Raw genomic sequence first — 22,490 nt, 5'->3', positions numbered from 1 at the left:
CAAGGGGCAACATGTATATTTAAAATAGCAGAGGACCTAGGACAGATCCTTGTGGTACTCCGTACTTTACTGGTGATAATTGAGATGAACAAAGTGGTAGCAATCGGACAGGTAGGATCTAAACCATCTTGAAGCCTGCCCTTCAATACCAGTATAGTTTTGTAATCGATCTATGAGTGTGTCATGGTCTATAGTGTTGAACGCAGCACTAAGATCAAGTAATACTAGCAATGAGATGCAGCCTTGGTCTGAAACAAGAAGCAAGTAATTTGTAGTTAACAAGTGCAGTTTCTGTACTATGGTGAGGCCTGAAAACTGACTGAAATTCTTCATAGAGACTTTTTTTGCAAGTAGGAGCACAATTGAGCAAACAACTTTTTCTAAAATTTTAGACATAAACGGAAGATTTGAAATGGGTCTGTAATTTGCCAGTTCATTATAATCTAGTTGTGGTTTCTTAATAAGAGGCTTAATAGCCGCCAGCTTGAATGGTTTTGGGACGTGACCTATAGATAATGATGAGTTAATAATATTGAGAAGCGGTTCTTCTGCTACAGGTAACAACTCTTTCAGTAGTTTAGTGGGTACAGGATCTAATAAACACGTTGTTGGTTTAGATGCATTGATAAGTTTATTTAGCACTTCCTGTCCTATAGTTGTAAAACACTGCAGTTTTTCTTTGGGTGTGATGAATGAAGCTGACATATAGACGCAGTAGAATTTGCTATTGTATTTCTGATGTTATCTACCGAATGCAGCTCGAATGTGTCCTCACCTGCACTCAAAGGTAGACACAAACCCGCCATTTAAGCAAGTAACAGTGAAACAATGGTAATGTGTGTGAATAGAGTATTAGCAATCTAAGCGAGATTAGCGGCAGCCACCCTGCCGATGCTAACGGGCTATAAGCTAATAGCATACTCGAGAAATCAAAATAAAACTAGTGATAGCAAGGCGCTCTGATTGGTTTTGTTTTAGAATGCTGTAGGGGATATATTCACACGTTATAGAAACGAAAATGATAGTGTATAAAATTGTTTTTAAGATAGAAAATAGACAATAAAGAATCATCTTGATGGAGCTCAAACTCAAAACACGCAGTCACAAAAAATGTAATTTGTGCCATAACCATTCTCTCTTTTAAATCTGTTATCCTGAAACTTTCATTCACAGGTTTAAATTAGATTTCGAATCTCAGATTTGTGAGCAGTTCACACTAAATATTTCAATCTTCTGGATTGAAACTTCTTGTCATTTTCAGATCCAGACTGTTGGGAATGCAGTTGAAAGGAAAACCTACGTGTTAAACTTGGCAGAATGAAATATAGAGGAATTAAGCAGCTGCTGCCTTTTATTGATATGTAATCCATGTGAATGTGAACTCCGCGTTTGGAAAAGAAGATTAAAGCAGGAATTCATCCAGGTCAAGCAGGAAGAAAAACAACCCAGGCCATGGCGGCCAGTGGACACTATACCTCACGCCTAGAATTCTCACATATAAAGTCAATTAAAAAGTCAGCGGAGAGGCTTATTATTGCCTGAGCAGTAAAACTGTCACGGGAATTGGTTGTAGAAATAAGCGTAAGACGAAGGGAGTCTTTAATAAACATCAACACAAGATTTCCAATAAACTAACATCAATCCAAGACCAAGACTAGGAGAGAACTGAGGACTTATAAAGACAGGGAACAAAGGAGCAAAAAGAATGAATGATGAACTAATGAGAACAGGAACTAAACCAAATAAGGCAAAACAGGAACATACACGTAACAAAAATACTAGAGCTTCACCGAATAAATTCAGCTTGCAAGGACATTAAAAACATTGGGAGATAATCATTAAAGGACTATGCAAGGTTCAGTACAATTTAAGCTCATTTGGCAACATTTGCAGCTTAAATTTGATTACCAAAAATTATTTTACACTCATCCCTTGTTTAAAAGCAGTCGTCTGGGTTACAGTGAGTCACAATGAAAGTGAATGGGGTCAGTTCGTAAATGTTACATTTATGCATTTGGCGGATGCTATTCTCCAAAGCAACTGACATTGCATTCAAGGTCAATTCTTGGTATTAATTAAGGTTTCTCTGATGAAACTGTCGTGCTCTACTCTTTGAGCTACAGGAAAGCAAAATGTTAACAAAATATAAATATGTAAACAACATCTGTGTTGACATGAATTAATGTAAAAAAAAAAAAAAAAAAAAAGCTTGCTAACATTTTTCAGGTTACATCTTTTTGGTCAGGTTTCTTCTTGACAACGTGGCTGAAAATTATAAAACTCTAAAATAACTGTAAAAACCATAAAATTACATTTTTAAAACAGTCTGTAAAAATATGGCCAGAAGGAATTTTCATAGGTGTTTTGCTGTATTTTGAATTAAACATTACTTTGTGTTTGAAGTAAATATTTAAAAACTTAACTGGTAATTTTCTGCCAGGATATTATATTTTTATTAGATATTATCTTAGTGTGTTTTAACATAATTTGCACATTCACTGCCTCACCACAATCTATCTCTCTTTTTAAGAAACAAGTTTCCTAAAAATAAAAAAAAATTAAAATCCTCCTTACAGCAGTGTTTTTGAAAATGGATTATATGCACTCAATGCTTCTCATTTGTATCTAAAGTTCATCAGGGGGTTTTGACTAATGAAATACAAAATATCTATATCCTGATAGCTGACAATATTAAAGGGTAACACTAGAGGTCCTGTAATGGCTATTTAGGGAGTAGATTTCCCAAATTACTTAAATCGGTTTATTTACAGTCTGGATTCTCTACAGCTGCAAATTGATATACCAGCAACAGCTGTGGAAGAACAAGGACCACAAAAACAGGAAATCCTCTAAACTAATGTGCATTTCCTCAGTTTGTTTTTTTTTAGATAAATATGAGAGGGACTTTAGCTTTGGTTGTTAACTTATTGTGGTGTGATGACCTAAAGTGGTCAATAGTAACCAGGCGAAAGGGGCCATGAGGTGACTTCGTTCAACATTTTTATTTTTATTGCAGTCAAAAAAAAAAATATTAAAACCTCACATCACCAATCTTTGATGCAAATACCCACATGAAAAAAAAAAAAAAAGAAATAAAAACACAAAGAAAACCAACCATAGATGGCCACAGGTTACCTAGAAAGTGAAGACAGAAGTGGCACAAAAGCAAAAGTGTTCTCACAGCAGTCAAGCTCACAGCAATCACACTGCAAACCAACGGAAACCAAATAAAAAATAAAGTGAACAATCCACCACACAATCCCAGTCACCTTACCACCGCCATCCACACAGTGAGGGCAACTCAGTGGCCACCGTTGGCTGAAGAAATCAAAACTGAACCTACAAAAGAAAAAATAATTAATTAACAGTGGGCAAAGCAGGTGACACAAATACAAGTCAGCATCATAACACAGTCACTATTAACCCAGTTTCTTTGGGGCCTAATCTCTCATCTGCCACTCTGGGTCCCACATGGGCAAAACAAAATAAGTAAAAAAAACAATAACAAAATATTAAATCTAAAGTTAACGGTAACCGTGCATCCCTGAAATGGAAAACAGTCTATTACAACAATGCAATATAAAAAAAAATATAAAAACACATAAAATGCACTCACTATAAATACTACAAAATTTAAAAACACAAAAACTACCTTTATATTAAACAATAAATACCTCTAACATCCACTATTTTCGAATGGGACAGTCAGGCAACAATCAATCAGGCGATAATCCAGTCACAACACTGAAACAGAGAAGAATAATATCATTAAAACAAACTCCTAAGAACAAGGTCATCAATATTACAAAACTACTACCTCCTTAATCGGTGCATCATATATTCGGTTCTCAATGAAGCTCCGGCAATATTTAATGTAACTGCTTATCTGCTGCCATTCTTTTGAAGTGCTATATCTGCCGCAACATCAATTCATACATGGAATGCAATCAATAAAAGTAGCAAGGTAGTGAGAGAGCAAACAAACTTCACTACTTCCTTATATAACACTGGGGCTGCTGGGACTTGTAGTGCCCAAACCATGTCCCATTACATTATAGTATTTTGCAGTTAATATTAGATCAAACAATAATTGGCGGACCCCCTACTGTACCGCCACAGACCACCTAGGGCCTCACTAAAAGACCCCTGCTAGAGAGCGGGGGCAGAACAAATAAAGTTTCATTTATTTAGATTATGCAATACCACAGGGGGCTGAAACTCCAAAAAGGTCTTTCCAAGACTATTTCCAGATGTTTTCAGCTCTCATGCAGGGAAGATGTTAAAGACAGCTGGAAAGGTCTTATCTATCCCAACATAATATTTGTGCTATGTTTAAGGTATTTCAAAGAACAAGCCTCTATTCACAGCAAAAGCATCTGAAGTGAAAATTATTGCACCTTATGTATAAAAAAAATACTGCTTACAGCTACTATATTTTGTTCTTTAAGGCTCATTTCTTTATACTTCCAAGGGTAAGTGGGATATTTTCTAGAGAAATAATAAATTATACTAATAAATACATTATCAGGATTTAAGATTTAATTTTAATATTAAACACCTGTCCTCAAATCTGATTGGTCGAGCAGCATTACAAGTGTGCTGATTTGACAATCTAACAGCACTGGGTTTTTGCGCTGTATTGCTCTGGTTTTCTGTGTTTGTTTCAGACAAACTATTAGTCTTTGCATTAATAGTGGGGATTTTTCAGTTACTCTTTCTGTAGTTTACTGCACAACGGTACGTCATACTGACTGTATATATTAGAAACAAACCCTAACAACTTGAACTGTTCTGTTTATACATGAAGCTTAAACTCTCCCACCATCTAGGTTTAAAATTAATCAAAAGGACCAAGCAATAAAATTGCTTTCTTGAAGTGACCATGGCATGCACTCTTCTCTAACAGACTTGTGGAAGTGTCTTTCGTGAAGGAAATCAGTTGCTCACTTTTGTTTGGAAGTGCATTTCAAAAAAGCACAAAAAACGCTGTTTGGAATTCATCACTAAATCACTCTACTTAAGTTACACTCAGTTAAACTAAACTGCTCAAAACACAGATTTTTTCTTCAAGAACCAAACACCTTACCTGACCATACGAGAAAATGTAACCATTTATAAGGTGGCAATTTTGTATGAACTTCTGTGATTTGTACAGAACGTTTTTAGAAAAAAATTATAATAACAATAACATGCTGGAAGTTATTTCACTGGAGCAAAAACAGACAAAATAACTGGCAACATTGTTCTTAAAATCGAAGTTATACAATTTTAACTTGTTTATTGGACTGTTGATTTAAAGCAATATCATACAATTGTGCTAATAAATGGCTATTAACAGTCTCTCACACATGACATTGTAAAGCAGTGAAGCTTAAGACTGTCCATAAGAAGGTTATTTAGTATCAGATTTAATATATCTTAGGCCACGGACCTACAAATGCAAATTGTCTGAAACGCAGAGATAAGGCATTATCTGCCGCTTCATTTTTCTTGCAATTTCTTTTCGATACATATGCAGTGGCTTTTTTTCCACCAGGGAAAATTCAATATTTAGCCATGCGATCATAACCTCCAGACTACAGGACGTGGCTTTCATTAACTCTTTGAAATCAGACGTCACATGCTTGACAATGTTTGGCTAGTTTTGTGGCTAAGAAACCTTGCAAGGTGGTTGTCTTTAGTATAGTAGAAAACAGAATTACGCTTAGTGTAGTTTTTTTTTTTTGTGGTGCATGTTGACTTATTTTATGTGAGCTCAATGTCACCTAAAAGCATTTATAAACCATCATCAATTTATTAGACGGCTTTAGAGAGACAGAGTCCATTTGTGTTTACCTTTACCATATTCATTCTGTAAGCGGAAACGTCTGATTCATGCTGACTGTATGGATGTTCCCCAGTATATGAATCTTCTTACACATCGTTCCCAATGTAATTATGGTCATCTCACCACCCACCAACCATATGTTAAATTTTCAGCCCATGGCAGTCTTACAAATTACAGCAAAACTAATGGACCAAGAGCTGTTATTGCCAGTGTGTAATGGATTGAGAGTTGTTATTTCAAGTTATTTATCACAGTGTAGAAACATTATGCCCTCACACCATTATCATTGCTCAGCTAGTATTGTATTACTACAATTAATCACTATTTCTATGGAGTTATTTAGAAAGTGCTATTCAGTTATAAAGCATTACAGGATGTTTTCCGCAATCTTGTTTACTTTCTTGGGCAAATTACTTTCTTGAGCCATTTTGAAGAACTCACAGGCAGATAAAACAGATGCCAACATGAAGGGAGAAATAACAAGCTTCAGCATCGCAAACTAAGCTATTCAGAGACAACAGCAAACATTAAATCAGCTGAAGTGACTGAATATTTTGTGAGAAAAGTCCATTAATTGATCTGTGCCTAACACCTATGTACCATTTGGCAATGGAGCCAATACTGAATCAATATTACCAAGCAAGTGTGCACAGCAAAATGTGTGTCTTTGAAAGACAAGCCATTTTCTGCATAGCTTAAAACTTGAATTACTAGAGGAAATGCATGTCTGTTGTTTGGGCTTTACAGTCTACCTTGCACTGCATCACTCACTGGAAACAATGATTTGAAGTTAAAAATATCTTAAAGATGGATGTGTTTCTTACAAGCATGCAGCTTTTTGCTTCAAAAGACATTATGATGGACTGCAATTGTGTTGATTATAATAATGCTTTTATCAGCTGTTTGGACTCTCATTCTGACGGCACCCATTCACTGCAAAGGATCTGTTCTGATGAGGAAAAAACTTATTTTGGATGGATTTGAAAATCTTCAGTAAATTCCTTTTTTGGTGAACTCTCTCATGTGTATTTCGTAAGCAAAGGGTTAAGAGTATGCTGAAAGCATAATTAGGTTTCAATTGATTTGCCATTGATAAAATAAAGCCTTCAACTGTCTCACGTGGCCTTAAGCAAGACCTTCATATACGTCGGTTTTTGTCCTATTGACCCCCAGAGCCCCGAGGCTGATGAATACGTGAGATCCAGAAAGAGTGATGCAGACCAGAATGTACTAATGAGTTCTAACACCATATGTGAATAATATATGAAATTCATTTCCAGAGCCTGATGTTCAGATGAGTGCTAAATACAACAGTATATGAATGGCCAGCTTCTGTCAATACACTCGTGGTTACACTACTTTTATTTCAAACATAGGTGTTAGTGAATGGGATCACGGTGTTATTTTTCCCATTTATGATACGAATCTCTCATTCTTTCGGTCTGTCTGTCTCTAATCATTTCTCTTTCTGCAATATCTAACCAACAATTTATCCTGACAGCTGCAGTAGATGTTGGAAGAAAATGGTCTGTTCTGTTCTCTTCTGAACATGATGTTCTTTTAGTGGCTTCCGGTTAAGTGAAGAAAATGCTTTCGCTGCATATTTCGTCTTTAATTACATGAAAACATTAGACAGACACTTTTTAGATCTTAAGACGCAAATTACTGTTCTTATGTCCACGTACAATAAGAAATATTCAGGGCAACCATTGAGACCCCCATCAGAGTAATAATCTGGTTTCAATCTTGATAAAAAAAAAAGATTTATAGTGAAACAGATTTCACTTCTACAGATTATAGAATCCCTTGTAAGAATGTTATTTGTGTTGCCTAGTCAGTTTCAGCATTCTGTATTTAAAGGAATAGTTCATTTAAAAAGAAATCTAATTTGCTGAAGATTTACTCACCTCCAGGTTAGCCAAGATTTACACAAGTTTGTACTCACTTACTCACCAATGAATCCTCTGCAGTGAATGGGTGCCGTCAAAATGAGAGTCCAAACAGCTGATAAAAACATAATAAAAAAAAATCCACAAGTAATCCACATTAAGACACTTTTAACTTAAAACCATTGCTTTCGGCTGAAATACAAGCCCTCTATCCATAATATTGACTTAGCCAGTGGAAAAGGTTTCTCGTCTGAATCAGGAGAGATGTATGCACAGATCAAGCACTGTTTAAAAGTGAAAACAGTCCAAAACAGTTCTAAACAAATATGCCTGAGGATCGTGATTTGAGAGGACAACAGGGGATGGACTTTATCACTGAAGGAAGCCTTATCATGAATTATGGACTTAAACATTATTCAGGGTTCCCTAAGGTCCCAGGATCGTGAATTTTAGAAGTTGCCCTATGGATTTCAAGTGACCAAGATCAGCCTTGTTGTAGTTCATGGGAACCTGTGGTCTCTCACATACCTCTTGACCCCTCCGCACCACACCACATTGGCATTCTGTTTGGTGGGCCAGGCAGTAGAAGAGGGGGAGCGTTTTCAAAGCCTTGACATTTTTATGTGAATGTGGTGAACCACATTTGATTTGAGTAAGATTCATGGCTGGGTGGAATTTTGGGCTGCACGACAAATGGTGGGTTTTGCATGTCTCTCGCTTTCAAACCGAAGATTCAGCATGTGGCCATATAGAGGATAAAGGTTAACAGCAGGAATTATTTCTAGCAAACTTCCTGACCTATTTACACAGAATTGATAGTTATTTAATGTGATTCAGACTTTAGTTTTGTAACATTTCAAGGATTAACTTGACAGTAACGCACATTTATTTCTAGAACTTTAGATATTTAGAGCAATGATGTATTTTGTTTTTTAATGTTTCTAGGACATTATTGAAATGATGGCACAATTATGCAGATATGATTCACGCATCTATGTGTGCCATCTTTGAACAGCTCGATTTGTCAATCTTACAATAAATGCAAGATTCCAAGAATCCATCTGGCACCTTGCTTTCTTCCACATCTGCCTCATAGAGAAGACACTTACAATTTGCCCTCATCTGTAAACGCTTTGCTAATTGGTTAAGGAAATAGCTTAAGTTGTTTTCCTAACTGTGAATGTCACAGAGACGAATCAGTGGAAGACTCTGCCCTTTTAGCAATCATATTACTGAGACGCTTGAGCGTTTTATTGAAATGAAGGAACAAAAACAGATGTATGACTTCGAACCTGTAGAGTCTGCGTCTGCAGTACTTCTTCTACCCACAGCTCATTCCTTGCGTCTTGTTTCAGCTCCAATGGGATCTTGTCCAAAATTCCTCGATCTAGAGCAAACAAATGAGCAATCAGCGAAAACCCAAAAGCAGAATGTAGCAAAACAAAATGAGCCTATTACAATGCAGACTACATAAAGCTAATAACTGCTGCTTGAGAACGGTTAAGAATAACCTCTCGCTGATCAACAGAGTCCACATTCCAATCCACAGAGATCCACTTCTGGATCAGCATGTCCATGTTCATGCCAGGATAAATACCTGTTTTTATTTCTTGTGCCAGAGGGAAAAAAAAAATGCATCTGGGTTGCTTTTTAATGTCTGGCAAGTAGTGAATAATGTTCCACCTCTTCGTAAAAAATAGGGAGCCACTGTCTTTTCCTGACTTGTGCCCTTTGAGTGCTCTGGGGATCTAAACCAAACCTGCTCTCGGTCCGGTCTCAAAGTTTTAAAATAAAATATTTCATTTCAGGTTGCAATTTTATCATGTTTATTATTAAGAAATTATCTTGCCATTTGGCCTACATCCTCATTCCACAGTCTAACTTTATCAAAGATTATTCATTCTCAGCAAGCTGACCATGTTAAAGATAATGTTTTTATGCCTTGGATAACAGGGCCCATATTCACAAAACATTTTAAGGCTAAAAGTAGCTCCTAACTCACCAATTTAAGAGAAAATCTTAAAAATAGTGGGCGTGTCAGTCCTAAATTTAGAACTCCAAAATTTTTGCTCTAAGAGTATTTCACAAAGCATTTTAGTGCTAAAACTAGGTCCTAAATCTGTGAAACGTTAGAAGTAGGGAAGAGGACTCCTAAATCACGAAGACCAACTCACAACTATCCTAAAATGGCTGTTGCTAACAATCTGCCTCAGAATATAAACATTTTAGAAACATTTGACGATAATGAACCTTTAAAATTATATCACCTTTAAGGTTTGGAGGTTATCCCAACTCCAAATTTTCCTTTGATTATATCCTTTTCATTAACCAGTTGGGCAAGAAGTAAAAGATGTTATTGTGTCCAGTTTGGTTTTCTTGTATGTTTGCATGTCTTACTATCAGCCATGATTATTCTATTCTGTTAATTAAAAGGCGGTTTATATGCATCTGCTACAAGAAGCATACATGTATGAGACTGACAATTAGCTGAACATACAGTGGGGCAAATAAGTATTTGATACACTGCCGATTTTTCAAGTTTTCCCACTTACAAAGAATGGAGAGATCTGCCATTTTCATCATAGGTACACCGTGAGAGACAGAATATAAAAAAAGAAAATCCCATTGTATCATTTTTAAATAATTAACTTCCATTTTATTGCATGAAATAAGTATTTGCTCACCTACCAACCAGCAAGAATTCTGGCTCTCACAGACCTGTTAGTTTGTCTTTAAGAAGCCCTCCTATCCTCCACTCATTACCTGTATTAATTGCACCTGTTTGAACTTGTTACCTGTATAAAATACACCTGTTCACACACTCAATCAATCAGACTCCAACCTCTCTACTATGGACAAGACCAAAGAGCTGTCTAAGGACACTAGGGACAAAATTATAGACCTGCACAAGGCTGTGATGGGCTACAGGACAACAGGCAAACAGCTTGGTGAGAAGGCAACAACTGTTGGAGCAAATTATTAGCAAATGGAAGAAATTCAAGATGACTGTCAATCTCCCTCGGACTGGGGCTCCATGCAAGATCTCACCTCGTGGAGTATCAATGATCCTGAGAAAGGTGAGGGATCAGCCTAAAACTACACGGGAGGACCTGGTCAATGACCTGAAGAGAGCTGGGACCACAGTCTCAACGGTTACCATTAGTAACACACTACACCATCATGGATTAAAATCCTGCAGCGCACGCAAGGTCCCCCTGCTCAAGCCAGCACATGTCCAGGCCCGTCTGAAGTTTGCCAAAGACCATCTGGATGATCCAGAGGAGGCATGGGAGAAGGTCATGTGGTCCGATGAGAGCAAAATATAACTTTTTGGTATAAACTCCACTCGTCGCAGGAAGAAGGATGAGTACAATCCCAAGAACACCATCCCAACCGTGAAGCATGGGGGTGGAAACCTCATGCTTTGCGGGTGCTTTTCTGCAAAGGGGACAGGACGACTGCATCGTATTGAGGGGAGGATGGATGGAGGAGGGACCTCCTTCCCTCAGTAAAAGCATTGGAGATGGGTCGTGGCTGGGTCTTCCAGCATGACAATGACCTCAAACACACAGCAAGGGCAACTAAGGAGTGGCTCCGTAAGAAGCATTTCAAGGTCCTGGAGTGGCCTAGCCAGTCTCCAGACCTGAACCCAATAGAAAATCTATGGAGGGAGCTGAAACACCATGTTGCCCAGCGACAGCCCCAAAACCTGAAAGATCTGGAGAAGACCTGTATGGAGGAGTGGGCCAAAATCCCTGCTGCAGTGTGTGCAAACCTGCTCAAGAACTACAGGAAATGTCTGACCTCTGTAATTGTAAACAAAGGTTTCTGTACCAAATATTAAGTTCTATTTTTCTATTGTATCAAATACTTATTTGATGCAATAAAATGGAAATTAATTATTCAAAAATCATACAATGTGATTTTCTGGATTTTTTTTTTTATATTCTGTTTCTCACAGTTGAGGTGTCCCTACGATGAAAATTACAAATCTCTCCGTTCTTTGTAAGTGGGAAAACTTAAAAAAAATCAGCAGTGTATCAATTACTTATTTGCCCCACTGCATATTTGTTTAATTAGTGACACTTAGCCTGCATGTTAAAAACTTTATTTGAATGTGGCAATTAACATAATTTTTTAAAACCTTTATTTGGATATGGCAACATAATCTCGTGTTCTACAATATTTCTATGAATAAATCTCTGACAGAGACCCCTCCCCTGTCAGCCAATCACTGTGTGCAAAGTTAGTAAGCATGCTGACATGATCCATAACAACGAGGTCAACCCCGCCCTTACTCTTAGCTTAAGACTTCTCTCTATTCCTTAGTAAAAGTTTGTCTCAGCAGCTTTGTGAGTAGCTTTTAAGAGAAAACTCTTAGCTAAAAACTTTTACTGCTATTTAGAAGAACTCTTAGTGGTAAGATAAAATGTTTTGTGAATACGGACCCAGATATTTAACACTATTAGCTCAATATCTAACACTAACACAACACTATAAGAACTAACACGTAATAATAATAAAAACGTATTAATATTAAAAGAGTAGTTCACCCCAAAATTAAACTTCTGTCGATATTTACTTTAATTTTATGGAAAAGAGCAATTTAGACATTCTATAAATATCTCCATTTCTGTTACAAAATAAAATAACGGAAGTCAAATAATAACAGAAATTTATTTTGTACTATTTCTTTAATATACATATTTTATTCAAGTTTCGATAGTGCTGCATTACGCCTGCATGTTTAGTCTGTATGACAAATGTTAAAAATGCAGATTGTTATTAAATAAAGGCTGTAATGTGTGTGTGTTTTAGTGACATAGACAGCAGTCAATTTTCTTTAAGTATAAAATGTAATAACAGCGATTTCTTATGCACAAATAATAAATCTAGGAAACACATGAAACACAGAGCAAATGGTAAAATTTTAAATGACAATATTTGCTGTTTTCTAAATGATAAAATAACCACGATTCCAACTATTCCTTGAAATTTTAAAAAATTAATTCCAATGAAAAATAAAATTAATATGTATTTGAAACTTGCACAATGCCATACTTCTAAAACACATCTTTAAGCACATCCTTGATTTCCAACATTAATGCATTTGTGTCTTGTAGTCCTTGATTGACTGGTGTCCTTTTCAGACCATATTCTGCCCTCAATTTGCAGATTCAGTTTTTCACAGTTGGACAAGGGAAGAGCGGAAACAGAATGTGGTTTTTGCAAAAATATATAAAGAAGTCAAATTTGGTCACTGTTAGACTTAGTCTTGGAGACTGAAATAAACAAGAATCCAAATGGCTACATTCACAAGATTATTAAGTGAATGGGAGAATGGTGCTCTAAATGGAAAATCCCTGCTGTAGCCAAGCACCCGACTCTTGGTTGACATTTCTGAACACCACATCTTTGAAATGACAAAGAAAAAAAAATTACACTCTTCATCTGTCCATGTTAAGGTTCCAGTGTCAATAGCCTAATAATGAACTTCTCAAAAGCTAAACCCCGGGCTGATGACATAATGAGAGAGACCTGGGTGGTTCAAAACTTCTCTAACTTGAGCTTATTGATGTGGCTGATATGTGACACTGTTCTCCATTTTGACATCAATCAGTTCCAAGCACGATCAAGTCTTTGCGCTGAAAATATTTGTTGCTATCCAATGTCCTCTTACTTGAAAGAGAAGATTAAAAACTATTTTACTTGAAACCGCTATTTTCGTTTAAGTTTGCCATATTTCTTTCTTATTTGGGGCAAATGTTTCCACCTCAATCACTTCATTATACACTCAATTTTCCATATATTCAGTGGCATTCGGGGAGTATGGGGTTAGTTCTGGGGTATTTTGACATTTCTTTTGTGTGTTTTGGTTTGTTCTGTTGTTCCAAGAAAAAAAGGCCATGGTCATGGAACTGCACAAAACACTTATTGAATTTAAAACATGTGACAACTTGCCCCAACCTGTTATTTAAGAACAAATATCCTTCTTCTGAGAACATTGTTAAACTGACCAGTCCAAATCTTGTTTAAATGTAATGTGGTTAGTCACTTGTTTACACAACAAATATAGCGACATAGAGAATAATACTCAAATTTTAGTTTAGCACAGAATGCACTAAAAATATATTGTACTTAACTGAACTACATTGTTGAACTAAGTGTTGAAAGAGGAAGCACCCATTTTCACAACCTTGTATTTATTAAGAAATAGCCTGTGTGACAACCAGCCACTTTCCCTTTTACTTCACATTACACATATATGTGCAATGTGAAGTAAATGTCATATAGAGAGTTTTGATTTCGGCCTAATTAAACCATATTGGTGAGACTGGACCACAAACCCAGTCTTAAGTCGCTGGGGTATATTTATAGCAATAGCCAAAAATACTTTGTATGGGTCAAAATGATAGATTTTTCTTGTATGCCAAAAATCATTAAGATCATGCTCCATGAAGATATTTTTAAAATTTCCTACTGTAAATACATCTAAACTTTTTGAAATAGTAATTTTTGAGAATTTTTGATTAGTAATATGCATTGCTAAGAACTTCATTTGGACAACTTTAAGGGCGATTTTCTCAATATTTTGATTTTTTTTGCACCCTGAAATTCCAGATAGTTGTATCTCAGCCAAATATTGTCTGATCCTAACAAACCATACATCAATGGAAAGCAGCTTTCAGCTTTCAGATGTTTTAAAGGATTGACCCTTATGACTGGTTTTGTGGTCCAGGGTCACATTGTTGCTATATAGTCTATATCTTAAAGCAATTCAATGCATATTAAAATCCAGTCAATAAATACATAAGTTGTTCAGTCTTTGAAAAGTAATCATTGCTTTAACCGGCCATGTCACCGCTGTGGTCAACATCTCATTTTTCTCTTGCCTTCTTTAATATCACCATGTAAAAATATTGCTGTTAGTCTGAATCCAAACCACAAGTGTGCAGCCAATCTAGTTTGCCAGGTTGTAAAAAATTAAGCAAACACAGACACAGTCTTCAATCTACAAAAATCTGGTTCAGTGGAACATTTGATAGTATGTTCAAGGTCAGACCTAAGAGAGCAGGGAAATACGAAATCGTCTTTATCACAAGAATTACTGAGTATTTGAATAATGCATGAATACCTGTCATTAGCCTAAAGTTACTGTAAGCAGTTGCTCAAACATAATGTGTTAGTTGGTAATAGCTATAGTGGCTTGTTTAATACGCTTAACAATAAGGCTTTAAATAACAGCCCCATCTTTATATCAGAGAAATGCAGCTCTCAGGCCGGTGGTAAGAGTGATTCACACTCACCTAAGAGCAGTGAGCTTCATCAGGGAGGGGTTATATAGTCACCCGCATGTTTCCGTCAGAAACACACTGTACTGAAGCGGCTGCTCAGAGCGCGCGCGTCCGCCGGTGGAACGGACCACAGTCAAACTACGAGTCTATGAATCATTTAAAACGACTTATTATCTTATGGGGAACTTTTTTATTTTAACCTAGCCGAACCTGCATTACCTTTTTCTTTTATTAAAGATGACCAGGCGCTCGTATGGAATATATGGATATGACGATGCACTATTTTTTTTGTACATTCACCAGTTATAATATATAATTTAATTTGTAACTGTAGCAATTTACATTTTTCTTTCGTTAATAGTAACATTTACTTTTGTTTATGAAATGATTTTTTTCTTTTGTTTACATAGGACAAAAATAAGTTTTTGAACTTTTACGCACGCAGGCAATCTTGTTTTTTTCTTTTTTCTTTACATGATGCTTTAATTCCAGTGGATATTCATTAATGACGGTAAGCAGTTGTATTGGTCTTTACTGAGTTGTAAGTAGATGCCGTGTCACAGGAACCCAACTTTGTTGTAACATACAATTTATATATTTTCTGGATCAATGCTTTTAAATGCATACATGCAACCAATTAAATATGACTCACTATAAAATGACTCATTGTAGCATTCTTCAGGGGAGATGTTGACTCCATAACATTGAGGGGTCAAATGCAGGCGAATGAACGCTGAGGAATGTTTTTAAACGATTTGTGGCTGTCAGTAGCCTCTGTCAGAACATGTTTCTCTCAGCTGTAATGTTTGGCTTGGCCCTGAATAGATCTTTCCTTTTTTTTTTTTTTTTTTTTTTTAGATGACAATATGATTGCATGGCAAACAGATATATAAATGTAATTTTAACATTCTGAGACAAAATCTAAAATAGTTGCACATGTTTGTATGTTTTAAAGACTGCTTGAAATTACTTGGGATAATGATACATTTCCTGTTTATTCAGGAAGTTTGGGTGGGGGTGCTTTTTAAAATGGTCAGTGAAACAAAAATATCCCAATAGATTCATAGTCAAATGGCAAGTAACACATTGAATTAAATGTGAATTTTTGAATCGGAAAGACTAAAATAGTGTTTTCGTGTAAAATGTACTCCAATAATCTACAAAAAAAATATTTTTGCCTGGTCCATAAAACAGAAAATGTAACACAAGAATGTAGGATACATTTGAGTATTTTTCTGTAAAAACGTACAAACTTTTTTGCTGAATTATAGTACTGCACGTATACTGTTCACTGTATGTGGATGATCTGTAAAAAATAATGACGTACTACATTTACTGAAAGTTATCTCTTTCTTGACACATTAATTGATTGGCATGACAAAACATATTACACAAAATTGGTTAAAAAATGCAAAATTTGTGTTTATTTCAAAGATTATTAATAGACGGCACTCGCTACATTAAACATGCTATGTGACTTGACAATCACACTAATACATTTTTTTATATATTTATCTGGGAATAATGCTTTCTTTATTTTTAAAAATGATTAAAAGTATTCAGTAAGCAAGAAAGAGAAAGCTTGTACCTTTAAAATGCACATAATGGCTACATTACTCATTTTGATTTCTTGATGTCTTTCAAATGATCTGTTCTAAGACATATTTCTCTATCCTATCAGCAGCTCTGCATGAAGATGGGAGCCCCGCAGCTAAACACTCCACTGAGTTAGCCATGCATCACTGCAATTCATCAGGCGCTGCGCCACTCAGCCCATTTTCCAATGACAGTCAATGGGAAAGACGGCCGACCTCTCCATCACTTGCCGACTCTGAGAATGTCACCTCGGAGAGACCGATCCCGAGCGGCCCTATAGCTGCGATGCTCTCGATGACCCTGGGGATCCTGTCTAACATTGTGGCTTTATTTATCCTGGCAAACGCATACGCCCGCCTACGTCGACGATCCAAAGCATTTCTCCTGTTCGCCAGCTCTTTGGTGGTCACCGACTTTGTGGGGCATATCATACCTGGTGCAATAGTCATGAGGCTGTATCTTTCTGGAGGTGTACCCGCTGAAGAATACAACCGGGCGGACCCATTATGCCAGTTTCTAGGAGGCAGCATGGTGTTTTTCGGACTGTGCCCGCTCTTTCTTGGTTGTGCCATGGCAGCTGAGAGGTGTTTAGGGGTGACAAAGCCACTGCTCCATGCATCTCTGGTTACAACCACAAGGACTAAGCTCTCTCTTTCTGTTATCTGGTTAGCAGCTCTTTGCATTGCTCTTCTGCCCTGCTTTCAGCTGGGTTCATATACCTACCAATATCCTGGAACCTGGTGTTTCATTAAAGTGCTGGAGGACACAGAGAAGGCAGACGTGGCCTTTGTTATGTTGTTCTCAGGACTGGGGTTGACATCCCTTGCTGTTGCTTTGGTGTGTAACACCATAAGTGGACTGACGCTAGTGTTAGCGAGGATACGAAAGAAACCCTGTAACCATCGATCAGCTAGATCCCATGATATTGAGATGGTGGTGCAACTTGTAGGCATAATGGTCACATCTTGTATCTGCTGGAGCCCTCTTCTGGTGAGTATGAGCAGTTGCAATAATTCAACAGCAGGTCAGTAGGATTAGTAGCCTCATCATGAAAATGGGCCCTATATATGCTGGCATAATAGTAAAACCACTATAAACATGAAAACTGTCTTGAAAGAAATAAGAAAAGAAAGCTCGCTAAAATAACACACTGTAGTTAAAATCAGTGAAAACCAAGCACAAAAATAGAAATTATTTAAATTATCATTTAAATAGGGCGCATATGCGTATATGAACATACATGTATAATAAATGTAAATAAAGACTATATTGGAAGTAGACCTTTGGTAGACAAGTTTGGTTACTTTATAGAGAAACTGACCACATTTTCACTCAGATTGTTTGCGTTTTTATGTTGGCAGTCTTTGAAATTGTTGCCCAGATATTCTTGAAAAAAACGTGACAAGACTTTGGCAACAAAGTGCTTTTTCTGCCATGCAAGCGTGCTTAAAACAAGAAGAAAAGAAAGCATCTCAAATAGCCACAAAGTAATCGTTTCTTTGACCTATTTTGTGCATTTCCAACAACTTGAGCACTTTTTTGAGGAAGATTTGAATCTGTGGACAATGTTGTACTCCATATAAATGAAAAGTTTAAACAACTGAACAGAAGCCCATTTATGCCACAGATTAAACACAATTACAAAGCTAATTGCAATTTTATATATCAGCTGCAACTTTATATTTCACATTGTGATGATATTTTTTTATTTCTTATTTTCAAATTTATCTTATGATTACTTTTCAATGTATTTTTTCTGTGAGGCAGAAACTGCTTTCAGTGTCTAAATTTTATTTATTTAATGAAGCATTCTTAAGGTATCAAAGCTTTTTTGGACACAGTTTATAACAAAATTACATAGAATAGTATAAGTATATGAACTAATATTTTAATAGACTGGACTATGGATTTCTTAAACCTGGATATTTTGTCATAATCCTTATGGCGTTTTGTTTTTGTCTCTTAACTTTAGATTATTGGCCTAATTACAGTGAAACAGTCATACGAGGGCTCTATTGGAGATGACCTTGCCACCTTTAAGACCCTAATGATAATGGGAGTGCGGATAGCATCCTGGAACCAGATACTGGACCCATGGGTCTACATTCTTCTTCGTCGTTCTGTCCTCCAAAAGATTTACTTGATCACCAAACGTCCAACAGACTTTAAGGAAAGCACTTTTCGCTGCTGGGAGATCCATTCCTTCCCCAGCTCTGAGAAGAATCCTGTCAGTAGAGTGTGAATCTGAGTGTGCATCAATAACAACAGAAGACCTACTCTGTGTCACAGAGGATCTCACTGGCCCCTTTATTACAGCATGTACTGCACTCTCTATGTTAAGAATGTAATTATTTAAGCAAATTTGCACAAAGATAAATAAAGCATGAGATGAGTATTCCTATTACTCTTTGTAAAGCACTAATAATAAGGATTTGGTTGGAAACTTTCATGCCTGTGAAAGAGAGAACAGCAATTATTTGCTGTCCTGGGCCCTCAATACAGAAAATACACTGGTGTTAGTAATTGAGGCATTAATTCGGCCAGTGTTGTAGCTTTAGGTCTGGGACAGTGTTTTTATGTGTCCCTAGTTGTTCCCCATGATGACGGCCCTGGGCATGAAAACCGAGATTTTAATCTTTGTTTTACTGAAAAGAAATGTTAACCTTATCAGATTTTGTACAGCATGATCATCAACAATCTATTAACTGTGAGGTAAACCCATATTTTATGTGGTGAACATTATTTCCCCTCAGAAGGGGAAGACAGTTTTCCCTTATGTTTGTCTTGCAATTGTGTTACTGTGCAAAAATGCTCATGTGAATAATAATGTTCATACTATTGTGCAATTTATTTCTTGTGTTGTCCCTCCAATTTTCTGGAGGCTTTTAATGTTGTTATTTTACATTGAGCCGCATTATAATAAAACAAAACAAGCTTATTGGTTTTGAATTTCATTTCTGTTGCTACCTATGAAATCAGTTTTTATACATTTATTTATTTTTCACTTCGTTACTAATTTGATGCATGAAGCTCAGTAAACCAGGCTCTAACTTATAAGCAAACAGGATATTCCAAAAGCCAGAATAATGATACCCAGTATCATTATTACTCTCACGTTGTCCTTAGAGCCCGGCCTGGATACATGCCCAAGGTTCCCACCACGCCCTTCCGCGATCAGGTGGTGAACCTGCAAGCACTGCCCTCGGAGGAGGCAGGCCCAGCCTTGGCGTTGCTGTGTCCTGTAAGAGCGCACTAGAAGCTCTGAGCAGCTCCTTGTCTGCTATGGAGGTCAGCAGAAAGGGAAGGCTGTCTCCAAGCAGAGGTTGGCCCACTGGATCGTGGATGCCATCGCCTTGGCGTACCTATCTCAAGGTCGAGCCGTGCCCCCTGGGGGTGAGGGCTCACTCCACACGGAGTGTTGCCTCCTCCTGTGCTTTCTGGCAGACATCTGTATAGCTACGGGCTGGGCGACACCGAACACCTTCGTGAGATTTTCAGTCTCCGCGTTGAGCCAGTTTCTTCCCGTGTGTTGGGTAATAGGTAAGTGGTGGGAAGAGCTGGCCGGTGTCACGCTTGCTGTGCCATTCCCCCTCACCCGGGGATGTGAGCGCCTTCTTCCTCCTCCAGTAGAGTTCCCCAGACGGCAAACCCTGGTGGAGTTCCTCCAGCACCCTCGGCGGTCAGACTGGGCGGAGCAGTCTGACGCCAGGCCCAGTACTGGTGTTTGCTCGCCCGGGTCTCTGGTCAGCCCCTGTACTGGGCTAGGTGTCCATATGGCTTGATTCCCTACAGACAATCTCATATGTGTATTCTTCCACGGTAAGGTTTACCCCTCTGTAAACCCGTGTCTTCCTTTTGACAGAGCACTCTATCTGGCTCTGTTGGCAGCTCTCCTCCCTACTCCTAGGTAGGATCTGCCTCAAAGTCCCATTTCATATGTAGTACTGCCCCAGGCCTGGGTTAGTCCATGTCAGTGTCTCCACATGTTACCTCCATTCGGGCAGGATGTGGCCTCCGCAGGATGTTGCTTCCCCGTCGTTACTGCCAAGCTGTAACAACAAATAGGAAAGATTTGAAGCAATCTTTCATTGAAGGTCGAAATCCCTTCTAAATTCTGTGGTGAAAGGAACAGCGGCTTGGCTATCTCCAGTAGAGGTCAGCGAATTTGCGCTGGGGCGATGGGAAGATTACGACCTTTGCATGGCATTTGTCTGTCACGTGCTTGCTTGTCAACATTTGCAATGCCATAAGGTTGTGACGGGGTTCAGGTTGTGGCGCTTTCCATGGACCGTAGTGACCGACAGATAGGGAACGTCTCGGTTACGAATGTAACCCTCGTTCCCTGATGGAGGGAACAGCAACGTTATGTCCCCATGCCACAATCTTGAACCATCACTGGGTGCCAGGGACACGTTCTCTGAATGCACCTGTCGCCTATTTATACCCGTATGCACGGGGAGTAGCTCAAGTATGCAAAATCCACTAGCCAATATTCATTGGCGTTTTCTCTTAAAGTCAGAGATGATTGGGGCTCCCTAGTGAATCCCATAATGTCGTCACGACATAATGTCTCCGTTCCCTCCATCAGGGAACGAGGATTACATACGTAACTGAGACGTTACTTCATAATGGAGTTATCACTTATCTCTCTTAATGTAAAGGGCATTCGAGATATTGTAAAAAGAAAAGCAATATTTTTGTTTTGCAAAGAAATGAAGGCAAATTTAATTTTTTTACAAGAATCCCACTCTAGTGCAGAAGACGTTCTGTTTTGGAAGAACCAGTGGGGTGATGAACTCTGGTTAGCACATGGAACTAATCATTCAGCTGGTGTGGTCATTTTGAAAGGCAGCCTCGGAGGAAAAATTATTTATAACCAATGTGATGTCAAAGGACATTGGGTAATTTTAGTTATTGAATTCGGCTTAATATGTTTATATTATGTAATGTTTATGGATATAATATTCTCTCAACTAAATTTCCAATGGCAAAGGTAATTATTGGTGGAGATTTCAATATGGTTCATGATAATGCTCTAGATAGACTGCAATAATTTAGCTCTCAAAGACATATGGAGATATAGAAACCCCTCTGTTAGACAGTTTACATGGAGCAATAAGCAAATGACTCAGCAATCGAGAATTTACTTTTGGCTAATTTCCTCAGAATTAGATCAAAATGTTTTGCAAACTAAAATTTCACCTGCTATTCTCACTGATCACAAAGTTTTAACCTTAAGCTTTAAATCTGAAGATGTCCAATATAATTGTAATATCACTCATAATAACAAGTCATTGTATGGACAATTGGGTTCAGCATAACATATTAATCGTAAACCATCTTATTGACAAGAATGGGCAATTATACCCAAATTTTATTACAAAATATGGCTTTTTGTAAACAAAAAATAATTGAACAAAGTAATTAAGGCTATTCCCAGTGGTATAATAATTTTAACCAAATTCTCTGATGTAAATATCAATGATATAAACCTAAAAAATCCCCAACTTTTTGTAAACGGTCTTTCCTTTTTTGATAAACATTTTAATAACAGTTTTATAAGAAATCTTTTTAATGTTGGATCCAATCCTCCATGTAAATCAAAATGGCTTAAACCTCATTGTATATCTTGGCATAGCATTTGGATGTTTCCATATAAATATGTAATTTCTAATAAAGTAAAAGAAGTACTTTACAAAATTATTCACACGTTATCCTGTAAATGTAACTGTTAGCAGATATATTCATAGTGTTTGTTATAAATGTACCTTTTGTAAAGTATGTTGAAGGTACTGAACCTTTTTTTTCTTTTGCCCTTGTTCTATTTCATTTTGGGTTGACTTTAAAAAAGTAAACAAAGCCCTTAATTTAGAACCTCATGAT

The 22,490-nt window shown here is 37.3% G+C and overlaps 1 protein-coding gene across 2 annotated transcripts; it reads left to right on the top strand.

Annotated features, from left to right (window-relative positions):
* Nucleotides 1-14,760: 14,760 nt before the first annotated feature.
* LOC306879370 (prostaglandin E2 receptor EP1 subtype-like) lies at nucleotides 14,761-19,545 on the top strand. 2 transcript variants are annotated; one of them, XM_079432239.1, is made up of 3 exons: nucleotides 14,761-15,522; nucleotides 16,693-17,597; nucleotides 18,580-19,545. In XM_079432239.1, the coding sequence occupies exons 2-3, from the start codon at nucleotides 16,746-16,748 to the stop codon at nucleotides 18,847-18,849; spliced, it is 1,122 nt and encodes a 373-aa protein (XP_079288365.1). In that variant the 5' UTR covers nucleotides 14,761-15,522; nucleotides 16,693-16,745; the 3' UTR covers nucleotides 18,850-19,545. The 2 variants fall into 2 exon arrangements, with proteins under 2 accessions (XP_079288365.1, XP_079288364.1); XM_079432238.1 differs by having other exon boundaries at nucleotides 15,085-15,522; nucleotides 16,696-17,597.
* Nucleotides 19,546-22,490: the final 2,945 nt, after the last annotated feature.

The sequence above is a fragment of the Barbus barbus genome, assembly GCF_936440315.1.
Source record: "Barbus barbus genome assembly, chromosome: 13".
NCBI lineage: Eukaryota > Metazoa > Chordata > Actinopteri > Cypriniformes > Cyprinidae > Barbus > Barbus barbus.
Note: the sequence above shows the minus strand (reverse complement) of the source record. Positions and strands in the feature narration are given on the sequence as shown.

Bases quoted from the DNA above. Each gene is read 5' to 3' on its own strand.
- LOC306879370 (XM_079432239.1), top strand. From the start codon at position 16,746: ATGCATCACTGCAATTCATCAGGCGCTGCGCCACTCAGCCCATTTTCC. The intron at 17,598-18,579 runs GTGAGTATGAGC...TCTTAACTTTAG, and splicing joins TCTGCTGGAGCCCTCTTCTG to ATTATTGGCCTAATTACAGT.